Source organism: Bos javanicus, chromosome 25, assembly GCF_032452875.1.
Source record: "Bos javanicus breed banteng chromosome 25, ARS-OSU_banteng_1.0, whole genome shotgun sequence".
Classification (NCBI taxonomy): Eukaryota; Metazoa; Chordata; class Mammalia; order Artiodactyla; family Bovidae; genus Bos; species Bos javanicus.
In genome coordinates, this window is record NC_083892.1 from 19,945,264 (window position 1) to 19,963,524 (window position 18,261).

An 18,261-nucleotide genomic window follows, 5' to 3' on the forward strand; every position below is an offset into this window, starting at 1 on the left:
TACCTTTTATTACAGTACCGCCTACATAGAGTAAAGTGTACAATCTTAAGTGTAGAGCTTGATGAATTTTAGAACATTTGCAGCACTCTAGAAAGGTCCCTCAGAGACATGCCCCACCCCCCCACCTCTGGCATTACATCCCACCCCAACTCACACAAGGGTGACCATTCTTCTGACTTTTATTCTGGTAAAGACATTTTATAGGACAAGAGAATGGTTACACAATCATTGTCAGATTCGGGAAGACGGGGCAGGGATGTTTCATTAAAGTTCACTACTCTCTTGACTGGCAAACAACTGGTGGATGGGTAGAAAACTAGTTTCCCAGTACAAATTTTAATGCTAGTAAATTTCATAAGAAAAATGGTTAAATATTTTACTGGGAATGTTAACTCCCAGAAGGAGGTTCAGGCTGTACGGTTTGGTCTCAGACCAGGTTTGGGATGAATTTCCTTTTGCAGGGGCAAGGGAGTGAAGACTGCAGGGGATCCAGGACTAAGCCACCTTGTCCAATCCCGCTGTCCCCAGCCGAAGGGGCTATGATCTAGAGACAGACACCCTTTACTTGACAGTTTCTAGACTGGGGGTGGGGGCCAGAAGCAATGTTTCATCTGTGGTGCTTGCCCTTTGTCCCGGCCATCCGCCCCATTAGCCAAGGGACAGAGCAGACATGCCATAGGACAGTGGGGGTTTAGCCCTTTCCTCTCTCCCCTTACATAAAGTTGCTGGCACCCAGTGGGTCCGAGTTCCGGTGCAGCATTCTGCTTCTCCTGCTTATTAGTTTCACATCTGACAGTCACAAGACAGCTGTGTGATGGCACCGCAGGTCTGCAAGAAACGCCCAAAGGAGGCCCTGGGCTCTGCCTTCCTGGATCAGCTGGCATTCCTGTTAGGCATCTTGTTTAGTCAATACTGGCAGGGACAGACGTGAATTGCTGCAGAATGTTCTGGCAGAAATATCTTTACCTCTATTTGAGCACTTTCCACACTAGGCAGGGCGGGGCTCATTTGTTAAAGTTAACAGATACCCCTAGCTTTAGCAGAAAAGAGGAATTTATTACAATGATAAAGGGATGTCTGCAAGAAAGTGAATGCCACTGGGCCCTGGAAAAGTCTTAAGCTGGGAGTCACAAAACCATCAGAATTTCTCTGTGACTCTCTACTCTTCCTTTCATTTTATCATTATTTTTCCATTCACTGGCTTTCTCTTCTTCTCCAGTCCATCTCACAGAATCTGGCCACCCCAAATCCCAGTTCAGTCAGTCGGTCTCAGAGACTGACCCCAACACTTAGTACAGTCAAAATAACAAATCAGGAACTCACCACGTCTCATGATTGGTCTGACCTCTGTCCTGTGTTTACCATAGAGCCCACTGGCCACGGTGTGGGGGAAGGTGACCGCCAGAGACCCACTCCTCTGGGCTGGTCAGGCAATTACTAGAAAAGTAGAATTAGGCAGAGATTCCAGCAATTATTCTTCATCATAGGGCTATTTCCTTTTGGAAAATCCAGCACATAACTCACAAACAAATACAGTTCCTCCTGGTACTAAAACACCATGAGCAGGTCAAGGTTTCTATTGATTGCAAGGACTATTCCTCACTTGATTTTGATCCTCTCACAAGATAGATGGCCAAGATAGATGGCTGCTTCTGTATGTATTAAAGCTTGCTTTAAAAGTAACGAACTCTCCCAGTACAATGAAAATCTTTGTACGTCAATACTTATTTTAAAGGTAGATGGAGAAAAAAATATGCATTAAGGAGGAATTGAAGAGACAGAGGAATATGGAATGCCCAAATATCAGGGTGTGTGCCAACTGGATATTAACCAGAAATTTGAATATAACAACTTAATATAAACCACTTAAATGTCCATCTTCATAGCATGGAATAAATTAGATCCATATGTATCACAATAAATAAAAAGTGTAATATTGGAGTAGAAAAGCAAGTTGCAGAATAATATTGGTACAATGTAGTAAGGATTATGTAAATAAAAAGCAAGATCACACTATATATTTTTACTGGATTTTTAAAAGGATCACATTCACACTTTTAATGAAAAGCATATACATAAGAAAAGAATTGGAAGTAAAATGCCACGATATTATGTAGTGGGAATATGGATGATTTTTTTGTATTTTTTCTATATTTTAAAATATCTACATATATATCAATATGGATACTAAAAAAACATAGGTGAAAAAAGTTGCAATAAATACTACTGGTATGATTAATATTTATATTTATGTAAAATCCATAACAATAAAAACAAAACACCTATTTCTATGGATATATCTAGCATATATATGGTCATATGAATATATCCATATATATTCACATAAATTCACAATAGAAGATCCAGAAGGATATACAGTATACTAAGCTGTAAATGGTTACCTCTGCGGAAGGGACTTAGATACCAAAGGTAAAAAAACATTAGTACTTTACAACGTTTTCATATTTTGCAATAATTCACATATTATATGTGTAACTAAAAATTAAAACACATAGTTTTAGAGAAAACTGCCTACACCAGTCCACGGGTTTGGCTTTCAGAACCCCTGGTGCGGGCTACTGCTGAAACCCATCATTTATTCCAGTGTGGGTTAACCTGCTTAACGTGTTAAACGTCCTACTCAGAAAACAGATTGTTAAACTGCGTTTCGTTCTAAGATCTGTTCGGAAGAAGTGTGGGTCTAACTATTGGAGCAAATATTTTCTTTTTAGTAGCCGACACGTTCTAAAATAGTTCTATAGGGATGAAGTAAAACATATATCAAAGAAACAGACATGTACGTGCATGTAAATGTTTTAAATAGCTTCCTGGAAAACCCCAATCACAACTGGGTAGCGTGGCCGAGCGGTCTAAGGCGCTGGATTAAGGCTCCAGTCTCTTCGGGGGCGTGGGTTCGAATCCCACCGCTGCCAGAGTCAGCTTTTTGCCCCTTGCTACCTCCTCGCCAGCTGTTTTGCTACTGCATCAGCGCCCCCTGCTGCCAGGCCAGGGCTGGCCGCCCGTATGAATGGAGCGGCGGAGGGGGCGGGTCCGCGCGCGCCGGGGCGGGGCATTGTGGGTAAAAGGAAGCGCTAGGGCCCGCCCCTCTCGCTCCCCCCCACGTGTCCGCCCGAGTTTCTCCACCGGCAACATGGCCGCTGCCTGAGAGGAGAGTCTGGCCACTGCCTCCTCTGCAGCCCGCGGGTACCTGGGCCGTTGCTGCCGCCCGCACGCGGGCGCCGCGGAGAGGTGAGTGCCGTCTTGGCAGTACCCACCCGGGCTGGAGCCGGGCCGTACTCACGAGGTGGGCCTGGGCGGGGCTGCTGGGTAGGCCGGGAGGCCCGCGCCGCGCGGTGCCGAGGGGCTGGGGGCCTCTTGGGACTCCGGCGGGAAGGACGGGCAGCCTGCCCCAGGAGACCCCGGCCGGCCGCAGGCTCGGACCTCGCCTTGGCCCGGCAGTCGGTGACGCCAAGGCCGAGGCTACCGGCGGTGACTCAGGGTCCCGCCGTCTTGCCCCACCCGGCTCAGGCGGGCCTCCTGCGGGAGCACCTGTCCGAAGGCAGCCGGTGTCCTGCCGGCGTGGCGGCTCGTGGCAGTGGCTGTGTGGTGGGCGTGAGAAGGGGGCCTGACCACCCGCGAGGCAGGCGAAACCCATTGGACAGTGTGGCGCGGGGCAGGCGGCCCGCCCCGATGGGCAGGGGGAGGGTGTCCGGGGCCCCCTCCTCGCCGCCGAACCGGATCAACTCGCGTCCGGCTAGGCCTGGAATTCTCCATTCATTTATTCCAGCCACCCTTCAGTGCTAATTGGGAGCCAGCGACGTGCGGCCGATGGGGCTGGCCCTGAAGGTTTGATCAGTCGAGGTGTCAGTAAGCACGTCAAGTAAACCAGTAAATAAAAAAGGTCGTTTTGTTGTGTTAGCTTTAGAATCCTTGGGGGGCAGAAAAAGGAGATCTTAAAGCAGTTGTCACAGTTTTCTTCATCTGTGAATTGGGGATAAGAGGATTCCCCCACCTCCTAGGGTGGTGATGAGAGCTGAATTCAGGGTAAAACCGGAGAAGCTCCAGATTGCAGCGCTTGTTTCGTGGCTGTGTCTTCTGCCCTTTTAGATTGGAAGAAAACGTTGTGCCGAGTAAGTAACAAACCTTCCCAGGGATTATGTTTCTACTTTACTTAATATTCACAGTTTTCTTTGGTCGGTACTTTGGTTGATACCCATTTTTGGGGTGAAAATAGTGAAGATCAAACGATGCTAGACGGGCTAGGGGGTACCAGACGGCAGACCTGGGATTTGAACCTGTGCAGTTTCACTCCAGAGTCCAGGCTTTTACCCACTACACCATCTTGCCTTCCACTAAAGAATCCGGCAGCATAGTCGTTAAGAATGAGAATAAGGCTATTTGACATCAGCTAGACCCAGGTTTGTGGCTTAGCTCTGCCTTTCTCTGGCACTGTGACCTTGGGTAAGTTACTCTCTGAACTTGAGTCTCCTCTTTTGTTAATTGGGAATGGTATCAATACATCCTTACTTATACAGCTACAGATTACATGAGGATGAATGTATTAAGTCCTTAGAGAAGGGAGGGGCTTATGAGTTAAGAATTAATTCTTTTTGCCTCTAGGCTGCCTCTCTCCTTTCATTGAGGTGGAAACTGAAGTGACTCAAAAAGGGGAGATGCCTTGTTGAAGGGACACACAGCCAATAAGAATCCAGACTTTGAGACTGTTTACCCTGGGCCCCTTACCCCTTAATTCAGTTTTGTGTTGTCTCTCTCCTTCCAGTAGCTGGAGACTGTTTTTCTGATTGGCCTCAGATCAGATCAGTCGCTCAGTCGCGTCCGACTCTTTGCGACCCCATGAATCGCAGCACGCCAGGCCTCCCTGTCCCTCACCAACTCCCGGAGTTCACTCAGACTCACACGTCCATCGAGTCAGTGATGCCATCCAGCCATCTCATCCTCTGTCGTCCCCTTCTCCTCCTGCCCCCAATCCCTCCCAGCATCAGAGTCTTTTCCAGTGAGTCAACTCTTCGCATGAGGTGGCCAAAGTACTGGAGTTTCAGCTTTAGCATCAGTCCTTCCAAAGAAATCCCAGGGCTGATCTCCTTCAGAATGGACTGGTTGGATCTCCTTGCAGTCCAAGGGACTCTCAAGAGTCTTCTCCAACACCACAGTTCAAAAGCATCAATTTTTTGGCGCTCAGCCTTCCTCACAGTCCAACTCTCACACCCATACATGACCACAGGAAAAACCATAGCCTTGGAAGAAACACAAGCTGGAATCAAGATTGCCGGGAGAAATATCAATAACCTCAGATATGCAGATGACACCACCCTTATGGCAGAAAGTGAGGAGGAACTAAAAAGCCTCTTGATGAAGGTGAAAGAGGAGAGTGAAAAAGTTGGCTTAAAGCTCAACATTCAGAAAACGAAGATCATGGCATCTGGTCCCATCACTTCATGGGAAATAGATGGGGAAACAGTGGAAATAGTGTCAGACTTTATTTTTCTGGGCTCCAAAATCACTGCAGATGGTGACCGCAGCCATGAAATTAAAAGACGCTTACTCCTTGGAAGGAAAGTTATGACCAACCTAGGTAGCATATTCAAAAGCAGAGACATTACTTTGCCAACAAAGGTCCGTCTAGTCAAGGCTATGGTTTTTCCTGTGGTCATGTATGGATGTGAGAGTTGGACTGTGAGGGAGGCTGAGCGCCAAAGAATTGATGCTTTTGAACTGTGGTGTTGGAGAAGACTCTTGAGAGTCCCTTGGACTGCAAGGAGATCCAACCAATCCATTCTGAAGGAGATCAGCCCTGGGATGTCTTTGGAAGGAATGATGCTAAAGCTGAAACTCCAGTACTTTGGCCACCTCATGTGAAGACTTGACTCACTGGAAAAGACTCTGATGCTGGGAGGGATTGGGGGCAAGAGGAGAAGGGGACGACAGAGGATGAGATGGCTGGATGGCATCACTGACTCGATGGACGTGTGAGTCTGAGTGAACTCCGGGAGTTGGTGAGGGACAGGGAGGCCTGGCGTGCTGCGATTCATGGGGTCGCAAAGAGTTGGACACGACTGAGCGACTGATCCGATCTGATCTGAGAACCGGGTGAGGGGTGGGGACCTTTAAGGTGAATGGTCAGGGAAACTTGTCTGTTCCTGGAGGGGGTGGGATGGTGATATCTAGTGAAAAGGAGCCAGCCTTTTTTGAGAAGACCTGAGGAAAATAGATGATGTGCAAAGTTCCTGAGACTGGTTGGGGCTTAGCTTGTTGGAGGCCCAGCAAGATCATATGGGACCCTGGGGCCATGGAAAGGAATTTGGATTTTATCCTGTGCGACAGCTGAAGAGTTTTGAGTGGGGGAATGATAGCTTTCCTTCCAAGGAGCAAGGGTCTTCGAATTTCATGGCTGCAGTCACCATCCTCAGAGATTTTGGAGCCCAAGAAAAGAAAATCTCACTGCTTCCACTTTTTCACCTTCTATTTGCCAGAAAGTGATGGGACAAGATGGCATGATCATTTTTTGAATATTGAGTTTTAAGCCAACTTTTTTACTCTCTTTCACCCTCATAAAGAAAGAAGGTCATTAGTCCTTTTCACTTTCCGCCATTAGAGTGGTATCATCTGCATATCTGAAGCTGTACTGTTTCTGCCTGCAGTCTTGATTCCAGCTTGTGATTCATCCAGCCTGGCATTTTGTATGATGGACTCTGCATAGAAGTTAAATAAATAGAGTGACAATATACAGCCTTGACGTACTCCTTTCCCAATTTTGAACCAGTCAGTTGTTCCTTGTGAGGTTCTAACTGTTGCTTCTTGTTCTGCATACAGGCTTCCCAGGAGACAGGTAAGGTGGTCTGGTATTTCCATCTGTAAGAATTTTAAACAGTTTGCTGCGATCCACAAAATCAAAGGCTTTAGCGTAGTTAATGAAGCAGTAGTAGATGTTTTTCTGGAATTCCCTTGCTTTCTCTATTATCCAACGAACGCTGGCAGTTTGACCTCAGGTTGCTGTTCTACAGGTACCGCAAGGGACACAATAGATGAAAATCTCGGCCTCCGTCTAGTTTACCACTGCGTGGCGGTGGGGGTGGGGATGGATGATTAACACGAAGCTGTAAACTGTCGCGTTGGTGATACGTGCTGTGGAGAAGGAACTGGCTGGGGGGATATTGTGGTTTTAACTGGGTGGGCAGGGAAAGCCTCAGCCACGAGGTAGAGTCTGAGCAAAAACTGGAAAGAGGTGAAGGAGGGTGCTGTGAGGTTATGGGGGCCAGTGGAGCAGTGACAGAGACCCAGAGGTGGGATTGGGGAAGGGGGGAGGCCTGTGGAAGATAAGGTCTGAAACGAAGAGGGTCGGGGAGGGGTTGTTTAGGGCCTCGCATGGGATGGAAGTGATGTTGGCTTTTATTTCTGGTGATATGGGGAGACTTAAGGGGAAGGAGTAATGTGATCGCTAGCAGTGGGTTCAAGGTGGAAGCAGGGAGGCCAGTTAGGAGGCTGCTGCTCTAAAGCGGGCAGGAGCTGGAGGTGGCAGTGGGAGTGCCCAGATGCTTGGCATGCTTTGAAGGTGGAGCTTACAGGATTTGCTGGTGTGGGATGAGAGGAAGAGAAACGTTGAGGATGACGCCAGTGCTTCGGCCTGAGCCTTGTTAGTGTCTGGAATGTGTATCTGGAATGTGTATCTGGAATAAACAAGATGACTTTGCATGGTGGCTAGGACAGGGGCCTAGATGCCATTGAATCCCGTGGTGAAAGTATGGATGCTCTTTTAAATATTAAACCATTCCAATGTTAAGTGGATTAGACAAAAATTGAGCTGGGCTTACCAAAGAAAGAGGTCTGGGAAAGGCTGAGATCAGAGGCTGTCCAGGTGCCTTATTTATTTATTTTTGGTCTGCCCTAGGTCTTTGCTGCTGCCTGCGGGCTTTGTCTAGTTGTGGCTACTAGAAGCAGCTTTCTGGCTGCAGTGCCGGGCGAGGCCTTTCTTGCAGAGCGCCAGCTCTCGGGTATGTGGGCTTCAGTAGTTTAGGTGTTCGGGCTCAGTAGGTGTGGTGCACACGCGCTCAGCTGCCTCTTGGCACATGGGACCTTAGTTCCCAGAGCAGGAATGGAACCCGTGTCCCCTGCCTTGGCAGGCAGTTTCTTAACCATCAGAACACCAGGAAAGTCTGCCCAGATGCTTTTCTAACTGAGCATATCCTTCCTTTAGGAATGTGAAGGTGAATTATAGTCAGACCTCCAGGTTCCTGTATTCAGCTAACCTCAGAAAGAAAGTACATTTGCCTTGCCCCTGGCAACTATTTACATAGTATTTACATTGTATTTATGACTTTTTACATAACATTTACATTGTATTAGGTATTATTAGTAACAGAGAGGTGATTTAGAGCTTCCATGGTGGCTCAGCTGATAAAGAATGCACTGGCCAGGCAGGAGACCTGGGTTCAGTCCCTGGATTGGGAAGATCCCCTGGAGGAGGGCATGGCAACCCAGTCCTATATTCTCGCCTGGAGAATCCCCAGACAGAGGAGCCTGGTGGGCTACAGTCCATGGGGTCTCAGAGTCGGACACGACTGAGTGAGTAAGCACAAAGATGATTTAAAGTATAGAATATGCTTAAGTTATATCCAAGTGCCATGCCATCTTCTGTAAGATATTCCCCCAATATTCCCCCTACCCGACCGCTCACCCCTTCCCCAACCGATACTGAGGGACAGTGGACTCACCCTCCACCTTGGAGACCTGCCTTCTCTCCTCCACATACCTGAAGTGCTTCCTGTTGCCTGGAGTCCCTCTTCCCCTCTGCTGTCCTGGCTTGTCCAAATCCTTCTGTCCTTCAAGACCCAGCCCAAACTCCCCTTCCCTCCCCTGAACTCCCCGAACTCTAACTGAGACCTGAAGTTGGGTGGTGTTGATGTCTTCTTGGTCCTCGTGCTTCCTGTCTGGCTTTGGTAAAACACAAAACAGTGTCTGAGTTCCAGTCTCTTTGTGATTAAACGGGGACCGGTGAGAGAAGAGTATGTATGTGAAGAGGGTCATTTTTAGACATACACACACACACACACACACACAGAAAATCACAGAAAGGAGGTCATCTCACTTGGGGTTGGGTTTAAAGTCAGTTTGGAAATCAGCTGTCAGAGACGGAGTCACCCTGGGATCCAGGCCTTGGGACTGTCTGCTCTTCCTGCTGCACATCGGGCTCTCTAAAGGTTCCCCGCAGCACCCGATTACTTTCCAAGGGTTTTCTTTGTGGCTGTGGACCAGCCAGCCACCATCTTCTTGCCTGGTGGTGAATTCTTCTTTGTCAGTTGGTCAGAAAACCCCTGAGGCTAGTCATTTACCCTTTCCCGTGGGTGTAATTCACATGTGATGTCTTGAGTCCACCGGTTTGCACCCACTGCTTAGTGCTTTCTGCCTGCTTTTTTGTTGTTGTTGTTACTTTGTATTGTTTTCATTGATGGGGTATGTCAGCAAAAATGATGTGGGCTGTCCACTTTTGACTCCATGAGAGATACAGGAATAAGATCTGTTTCTGATTGCCTCAGGCTTCTCCTTCCCAGAGCAGGACTGGTTACAGAACGGGTGTCCAGGTGTGTTGGTTGAATGACTGACAGGCCTCTTGCTGTCCTTGCAGATCAAGTCCGAGGACCACGTGGCTGGCTCCCCCCTAGTATGGCCAATGAAGAGGATGACCCAGTCGTACAGGAGGTAACTGCCAGGGCAGGGTCCCTTCCATCCATCCAAAGGCCAGCCAAGGACCTAATGGCTTCCTCTCTACCTGGAACCCTCTTCTTCGTACCTGCCTAGCTGACCGCCTCACTTCCTTTAGGTGTCTGATCCAGCATCGCCTTATCAGAGAGGATTCCCTGACCAGCCTGCCTCACGTGACGTTCTCGTGCACGCCCTCCCTAGCCCTTTACTTTGGCCATGCCTTGCGTTTGGCCACAGCACTTCTCAGCCCCTACACATAAGTCTTTTTCTGCTAGAGTGTAAGCCTCTTCAGGACAGGGATTTTGTTCTGTTCACCACTGTGTCTGCAAAGCCAAGTTCAGTGCCTGGCAACTAATACTCAGCGACTATTGAATGCATGGGCTTACCCAGATTCGGTCATTTAGCAGCTGTTCGCTGAATCCGTTACGTGCTGGGGACTGTGACAGCAGTGAGCCAGGCAGCGCTCCCTCCCGTGGGAAGCTTAGGGTCTGTAAGACTGGTAAGGAAGGGGTGGTTCCAGAGTCGGCCCAGACTAAGACGCATCCTAGAGCCACTGGGCCTTTGCACATGCCGTTTCCCCACGTGTGCCTCCCCGTGCCTGATGAGCCTTCTCTCATCCTTAAGGCCTGGGGGTGGGAGAGGCCATGGTTCATAGGAAGAGCTAGGGAGCAGGAAGGTAAACTGCCAGGTGCGGCAGGGGCAGGAGGGTTGAAAAGAAAGTAGGGCCAGTCAGACCACCTTAAGACAGGCCAGCCCAGGACGGGAGGTGGAGGGCACGGGGGAGGCCCTCCCCTGCCCCTTGCTGGTCAGAAAAGCATTTCATTGGTCCCTCTAGGATGCACCTGATCTGGGCACCCTCAGGGAATACATTTTCACTGGGGTATAGTGAACTGGGCGGGAGATATACCCAGGTTGGAGATGTGGTCCCCTTTGCTTTTAGCATCAGTTGAGCTATTTCTTCTTTCCCCAGACTGCCTCAGGGCCACTATCCCTGAAATCTGAGGAGCAAGCATGTGCCCGGGGCAGGTTGGGCATTGAGTTCTGTCTCCTGGTTAAGTCTTTTTCTCTTGTTCCTAGATCGACGTGTACTTGGCCAAAAGTCTGGCAGAGAAGCTCTATCTGTTTCAGGTAATTATGAGACATAAAGGTAAGGGGGGGAGACACAGTAAGCGATAGACAAGGAACAATGTGGAACCTCCAGTTGCTTAGAATTCTTGGCACAGAGGGTGTGCTAAGATAGTCTCTTTGCTTTCGTGGATGGATCAGTAATAGTTTCTAATTTCAAAGATGGAAAAACTAAGACAGCCCTAAGAGAACAGTGTATTGGATGAAGCTCGGGCCTGGGGACAGCCTGCTGGTAGTGAGGCTCGGTTGTGAGTCCTTGGGCAAGTTCCTTAAAAACAAATCTCTGCCTCAGTTTCTTCAATTGCACAGTGGTGATAATAATAATACCTGCCTGATAGGGTCCTCATGGGAATCAAGTGTGTCCTTATTAAAGTGCTTAGAACGCTGCCTGGTATAACATTAGCACCACGAATGATGCTGCTGCCATAGTTGAGACTCAGGAAGGGGCTTTCTGCGGCAGCTCCAGGGCCGCATCAGCCAACCCCTCCCCTCTTTGCTGGGCCAGTAGTTTTTTATTTGCTTGTGCCAGGTCTTATTTGGGGAATGGGGATCTAGTTCCCAGACCAGGGATCGAACCCTGGACCCCCTATACTGGAAATGTAGAGTCTTAACCACTGGACCACCAGGGAAGCCCCTGGGCCAATAGTTTAATCCTGGTCACTCCTCCTTGTAACCCTAGACTGTCTGCAGGAATCATTCAGAGCACTTTACATATGTAAACTCATCTCATCCCACAGTAGCCTGTAGTGGTTATTATTATTGTAATTTAATAACAGCTTTCTTGAGATCTGGTTCACACCCATGGAATTCCCCCATTTAAGTGTAAATGCAGTGAATTTTAGTCTGTTCACAGAGTTGTACCACCAGCACCAGTCTATTTTAGGAAGTGTTTGTCGTCCCATCCCCCCGGTCCTAGGCAACCGTTAACCTATTTTCTGTCTATAGATTTGCCTTTTCTGGACATTTCATATAGATGGAGTCATGTAATACGTGACCTTTGTGCCTGGCTCCTTTGTTTAGCGAGATATTTTCAAGATTCTCTCTTGTTAGAATGTGCATGAGTACCTCATTTCTTTTTATGGATGAACATCCCCCATTGTATGGACATGTATACCACGTTTTATTTCTCCGTGCATCAGCTGATGCGCATCTGGGTTGTTGTCATGTTTTGGCTATCATGCATAATGCTGCTATGAACATTCCTGTCCCAGGTGTTTGTGTGGAGAGGTTTTCATTTGTTTTGAAATTGCTGGAACCTGTGAAAGCTATGTTTAATATTTTGAGGAAATTTATATTCCCAGCAATAACATTATTAAGTATTGGGTTGGTCAAAAAATTAGTTCAGGTTTTCCCCATAAAGTCTTATGGAAAAACCCAAACGAACTTTTTGGCCAACCCAGTATTTTTGTCCACGTGCTGCATGTGAGAAAAAGGCCCAGGGAGGGTAGGAACTCACACAGGGGGCCTGGGACAGGGCGGAGCTCCCTCCTGGCACGTGCCACTGTGCTGGGGAGAGACCCGGCGTTGGGCCCGGGGGGCTGGGGCTGTTGTTCGGGGCTTTCTGCGCCTGCTTCCTCGACTGACTGCAGAGTGATGGGCCCGGTGGTGGTGCCAGTTCCTGGGGCGCCAGGCCCCGTGCTGGGCCTTGGCTCCGTTTGCCTCATTCCCTGTTCCTGGTGGTCCTGGGAGGCAAGGAGCTTGTCTGAGCACACGAGGAGCAAGTGGCAGAGTGAGGACTGTCTGATTCCAGATCCGCTCCCTTCCCCACCACCCTTCCCAGCGGTCAGGAGGTCACAGGGCTGCCCTGGATTTTCGCAGACCAGGGGCCCTCCCGGGCTGTCATGGGCAAGTCTGTCCCAGCTCCAGGCCCAGTCCAGACCAGTTGTGCTCCAGGCTGCTTCTGGACCTGAGCTCCAGCCCAGGAAGCGGGGAGGAGTCACTCTATTGCTATTTAAGAGAGCTTTTAGGGAACAGCCATTTCCTTGGGCTAGAATCTAGCTAACTGATCTCAGATGGCCTCCAAAGGAGGGTTTACTTTACGCAGTGCCACACCTCTGCCAGGCTCCTTCTGGAGGCTGTTGTGCTTCTCACAGCGTTGGCCACAGTCTTTTGAGAGAGAGTCCAAACCGTGACTCATCCATCCATCCCCCCAGCGGTGTGCGTACAGCACGGGAGAAAGAAAGGAAAAGTGGGTCTGTGAGGAAGGATGTTACCACGGTCTTCTTTGTTCAGAGCAAAAGAAGCGATTTGAGAGTAGTACACTCGTGTGTGATGCAAAGTAACTTCATACCTGCTGACACGGGGGCCCAGAGAGGCCTCTCTGAGCAGGTCAGTTGGCAGACCGACTCCCTTCCAACCTTATGGAAAAGCCCACGCATCAGCTTGCAGCCTGTAAAGAATCTGCCTGCAACACAGGAGACCCGGGTTTGATTCCGGAGTCAGGAAGATCCCCTGGTGAAGGAAATGGCAACCCACTCCAGTATTCTTGCCTGGAGAATCCCATGATAGAGGAGCCTAGCAGGCTACCGTCCATGGGGTCGTTGGACATGACTTAGCGACTGACTCACCACCACCACCACCCATCAGCAGAAGGAGAGAGAATGGGATAGCGATTCCCATAGATCTGTTGACTGGAAAAAAAAAAAAAAAAAAGCACAACCTAACAGTTGAATGAGAATTATATTTGGTTCAGCAGAAGTACTGAAGAGGAAAGCCCAGAGAGAGCCTCTCAGACAGCCCTGCAGGACTATTTTGGAGAGATAAGGGAGGAGAGGGTAGATAGGAGTTTTTGCAAACAAACAGCTTCTCTGTGTGTGGGAAGTGGGAACAGCCTGGGCTCTTTGAAATTGCTCCTTTGTTCTGCACCTTAACTGTCGGGTACCCTGTTTTCTCCTCCCTGAGTGCCCTTAGGGTGCCCTGTAGGGGGAGTGGCTGCAGGGGCAGAGGGTTTGAAGGCCACAGCATCCTTTGTGGCAGTTGCTTCTGCAGCAAGCAGTTTTTGTTTTCCCTTTTTGCTTCCTGTGGTCTCATTTTACTTGTCCTTCTCCACCTGGGTGGCCTGTAAATGAGCAGTTAAGACTTTGGACCCTTACTCTTGACTCCCATGGCATTATGCTGGGTTCCTAGGGGCCGTAGGGCCATGCGTGCTGGGGCCTGTTGGGGTTCCTAATGCTCGGGCATGTCCCTCGGATGTGTAAAAGTGGCTCTTTGGAAGGAGGCTAGCTGGAGCCAGTGAGATGGGATGCAGGACCAGTGGGGGCCTCCAGTCTGGGGCGGGAGTGGAGAGTAGCTATTGATTCTTGGCCAGCGCCCCTAGAGCCCAGCTCTGGGCAGGGCCGGGCAGGGTGGACTGACGGCTCCGTTCCCTTCCCCAGTACCCCGTGCGTCCAGCCTCGATGACGTATGATGACATTCCACACCTCTCAGCCAAGATCAAGCCCAAGCAGCAGAAGGTGGGATTGGCGTCCTGGGCGGAGGAGGAGGGATGGGAGAGGTGATAGAGTGGGAGCTGAAGAAGCCCAGAGGAGTGATTGGAGAGTAAGGAAGAAATCCAGCAACTTGCAGGGCCTTGAGAGCTGCAGAAGGAAACTTCCAGAAAGAAAGGGGGTGGGCAGCTCCAGAGGGCCAGGCAGGAGTAAGGCCTGCGTTGAATTAGAACACGGGACGGGGTGGACTCAAGTTCACAGGGCAGGGCCAGTGTGAAGAGGGCCCAGATGGGGAATCTCATGCCTCTCAGGACTGGGGTGACAGGGACCGGGAGACCGGCCTGTCCTCAGGCAGCTGCAGCTCTGAGCCCATTGTCATGTAAAAAGCTACACCAGCATTGCCAATTCTGCTGACATTTGAAAGGAAGTTGGAAATAAGGAAAAGAGAAAAGCTCTTGATGTTTAAATGTGGGTACCTAATGTAGACTTTGGGGAGTGGAATGTGGCGGCAAGCAAAACTACATGAACCCCCTCCAAAAAAAGCACTCAGGCCCTTCTCTTGGAATGTGGGTCTGTAGCCTTTGTGTGGACTGAAGTCCAGGGGCCTTCGGGGAGGGATGGTGTCAGTCCTGAGACTGAGGTTAGGAGGTGGGTGTGGTGGGGCTGGGGCATCCCCTGAGCGCTGTGCCTCGGGGTCCCCATAGCTGGTGGGGGTGCTTGGTGCCTCCAGGTAGAACTTGAGATGGCCATCGACACGCTGAATCCCAACTATTGCCGCAGCAAAGGGGAGCAGATTGCGCTGAACGTGGATGGGGCCTGCGCTGATGAGACCAGCACGTATTCCTCGTGAGTGCCCTGGGCCCCGAGGGTGCCGAGCTTCGCTTTCTTCAAATATGAGCCTTCCACGGCCTTCAGCGACACCGAGGCCCTGTGCCCCACAGCTGGGCTCCCCACCAGTGGCTCATCTTTGCACGACTGGGCCTGGCACGGGCTCGTCCCCAGGGAAGTCGTCTTCCCTCCTGAGATGGCTCCTCTGACCAAGTTCTAACTGGGCCGAGAGGAAAGCTGGGCCCTTGATGGGAGAGGGAGCTCCCATCTGCTGCGTGTCTCTTGGGCCACAGTTGAGTTTCCTCATCCCAGCGCCCCTCCTGCAGCACGTGCGGCCTTGGTCTCTGGCTGTTGGAGTTCAGATGTCGGGGTGCAGGGGGCTGTGCCTCCAGGCCCAGGCCTGAGCTTCCTTCCCCTTGACCCTCGTTCTCCCTGTGCTTCTAGGAAGCTGATGGACAAGCAGACGTTCTGCTCTTCCCAGACCACCAGTAACACGTCCCGTTATGCTGCTGCGCTCTACAGGCAAGGTACCCACTCTGGGCTGCTGCGAGGGCTGAGTGGGTGGGGGGGAAGCAGGGGGAGGGCTGGGGCCAGGACAGGACACCCTGAAGGCTGCCTCTGAAAGGTTGTTGCTGAGCCGTGAAAGACGCCAGGATTCTTGGCCTCTGGAGGAGAGGAATTCATTCGGGGTCAGTGACAGGCTTGATTGCTCAGAGCTTCTGTGTAATAAAATTTTATTAAAGTATAAAAGAGAGAGAAAGCTTCTGACAGAGACGTCAGAAGGGGCAGAAAGAGTGCACCCCTGCTAGTGTTCAGCCGGATGTTGTGTGGCTACAGGCTGCTAATTAGAGAAAGGGAATGTCTCAAAACTCAGAGCCTGGCACCAGGCCCCTCACCCACAACATGCAGTTTGAGATAATGGGTGCAAGGTGAGTCATCCCGGGCGTAAAACATGACATGAATCTTGAAGAAAGATAGGTTTCCAAGTAAATATATAGGTTCGTTAACATAGGTTAGGAGAACAGTGTATCAGTAAAACATACTGGTTTGTTGACCCTTACCGGTTCTGAGTCCTAATGCGAACCGTCTTGAAGAAAGACAGAATCTAGGGTAAATGCATAGTTCATTAACATAGCTTAAGAAAAGCATTTCCATAAGGAAAACGCATTGGTTAGCTCAAGGTTTGAGAAGAGTTAAGTTCAGGAGGAGCCAGGTGTCCTTATGGCAACACAGAATTGTAAGAGAAACCTTTTAAATTTGTATAGAGAAGGGGAAAAAAATCTGACACTTGTAGTTTATTTCCTCCTGCTGCTTAAGAGAGAGATAAAAAATGTCTGACACTTGCAGCCTGTTTCCTCTGTTTGGAGACCCCTGGCCTCCCTGCCTGTTGCCCTCTCAGCCACGGAGGCCAGGCTGTCAGAGGACTGGGGTTTGCCACCTCCAAGGACTTTTACAGATACTGCCAAAACCTGATGGGGTGGGGCTCCCAGGTCATCCTCCTGGGACACAGATACACACACACACACACACACACACACACACACACACACACACACACACACACACACACACACACACACCACACACACACACACACACACACAGCATGACCTTTGAGGCAGGAGTAGAATTTTGTCTTAAATACAAGGTATTTATGACCCAACAATTCCATTCCTAGAAAGCATCTATGCAAGAGAAATGAAACATCGCCACACAAAAACTTGTACATAGGTGTTCACAGCAGCATTATTCATGGTAGAGAAAAGTGGAAATGATCCACGTGTCCATCAAGCTGATATATGGATTACAAAGTATGGTATAGCCATACATTTGAATATTATTGAGCCGTAATAAGGAAAGAAGTACTGATATGTACTCCAACATGCGTGAGCCTTGAAAACATTAAGCTAAATGAGAGAAGCCAGGCACAAAGGGCCACACGTTACGTGATTCCATGCGTATGAAATGTCCAGGACAGGCAAGCCTGTGGAGACAGAAAGTGTCAGTAGATTATTGGTTCCCAGAGGCTGGGAGGAGAGTGGAATGGGAACAGGGTTTCTTTTTGGGGTGATGAGATGTTCTAAAGTTGATTGTGGTGCTGGATGTATTGTTTTGAGAATATGTTAAAATACATTGAATTGTGTGCTTGAAATGGGTGAGTTATATGTTATGTGAATTATCTCCGTAAAGCTGTTAAAAAGTACAAGCTTACTATAAGTATTTAGAGTTTATAAAGCAATAAAGAAATTTGAACACTTAGGTGATAAACTGGGGTAGAATAGAAGTAATATCAAATAGCTATACTCATCTGATTTGAACTCATATCTCAAGGATATAATTCTTTAAAGCCACATTCCTTTTTTTTAAATTTATTTGGCTGTGCTGGGTCTTAGTTGAGTGCAGCTTGTGGGAGCTAGTTCCCCTACTAGGGATCGAACCCAGGGCCCCTGCCTTGGGAACACGGAGTCTTAACCACTGGGCTGCCAGGGAAGTCTTTAAAGCCACATTCCTTCCTCTGCCTAGTCACGTATTTACTCCTCATCTCGAGCACTCTGCTCCCTCTGGTGTCGCAGAGAACCTCCACAGAGCCTCGTGCCTGTCTGATTTCATTCGAGCCTACATTGACTCGATTGAAACTGAATATCTTTGCACCGCCTACCAGTGCGCAGGTCTGAGGCCCAAAGAAAAGTTAGGATCTGAGTCAGAGGCGTGTAGACGCTCTTGTACCCGGCTCCGCCAGGCCTCTCTCCAGCCCCGTTTGCAGGAGCCAGTTGTTGGTGATTTTCCTTTTGTTTACTTGTGAGCTGCGCTGGGTCTTTGTTGCTGCTCGGGCTTTTCTCTGGTTGCAGCACATAGACCTCTCATTACAGTAGCTTCTCTAGAGCTCGGGCTCTAGAGCGCAGACTCGGTAATTGTGTCGCACGGGCTTAGTTGCTCCGCGGCACGTGGGACCTCCCCAGACCGGGGAGCGAACCTGTTACCTCTGCATTGGCAGGTGGAATTTTATTGACTATGCCACCAGGGAAATCCCTGCACTAGCCAGCTTCTTAATAGGATGAGTGGGATTTGACAGGGAGATAGGTTGGAGGATGTGGGGTTAGGGAGGCAGTGGGGTTGGTCTGGCAGAGGCCTGGGTGGGGGCCAGGGAGAGTGGGGTGTGTTTGCT

At 49.5% G+C, this 18,261-nt stretch overlaps 1 protein-coding gene and 1 non-coding gene across 6 annotated transcripts in view; both read left to right on the forward strand.

Moving 5' to 3' along the window:
- Nucleotides 1-2,851: 2,851 nt before the first annotated feature.
- Nucleotides 2,852-2,933, forward strand: TRNAL-AAG (transfer RNA leucine (anticodon AAG)). The gene has a single exon. It is a non-coding gene; the product is annotated as a tRNA-Leu (tRNA).
- A 229-nt stretch (nucleotides 2,934-3,162) lies between these two features.
- Nucleotides 3,163-18,261, forward strand: part of POLR3E (RNA polymerase III subunit E) — a 31,811-nt gene continuing 16,712 nt past the window's right edge. For 2 of the 5 annotated variants that reach the window (XM_061401390.1, XM_061401392.1), the window contains exons 1-6: nucleotides 3,163-3,249; nucleotides 9,641-9,714; nucleotides 10,795-10,845; nucleotides 14,217-14,294; nucleotides 14,998-15,113; nucleotides 15,540-15,622. In XM_061401390.1, the coding sequence (XP_061257374.1) occupies nucleotides 9,679-9,714; nucleotides 10,795-10,845; nucleotides 14,217-14,294; nucleotides 14,998-15,113; nucleotides 15,540-15,622 (364 nt within the window). In that variant the 5' untranslated portion in view covers nucleotides 3,163-3,249; nucleotides 9,641-9,678. Of the gene's footprint in view, nucleotides 3,250-4,040; nucleotides 4,131-9,640; nucleotides 9,715-10,794; nucleotides 10,846-14,213; nucleotides 14,295-14,971; nucleotides 15,114-15,539; nucleotides 15,623-18,261 lie in introns of those variants that run through there. The other 3 variants (XM_061401391.1, XM_061401393.1, XM_061401394.1) reach the window with 3 other exon arrangements.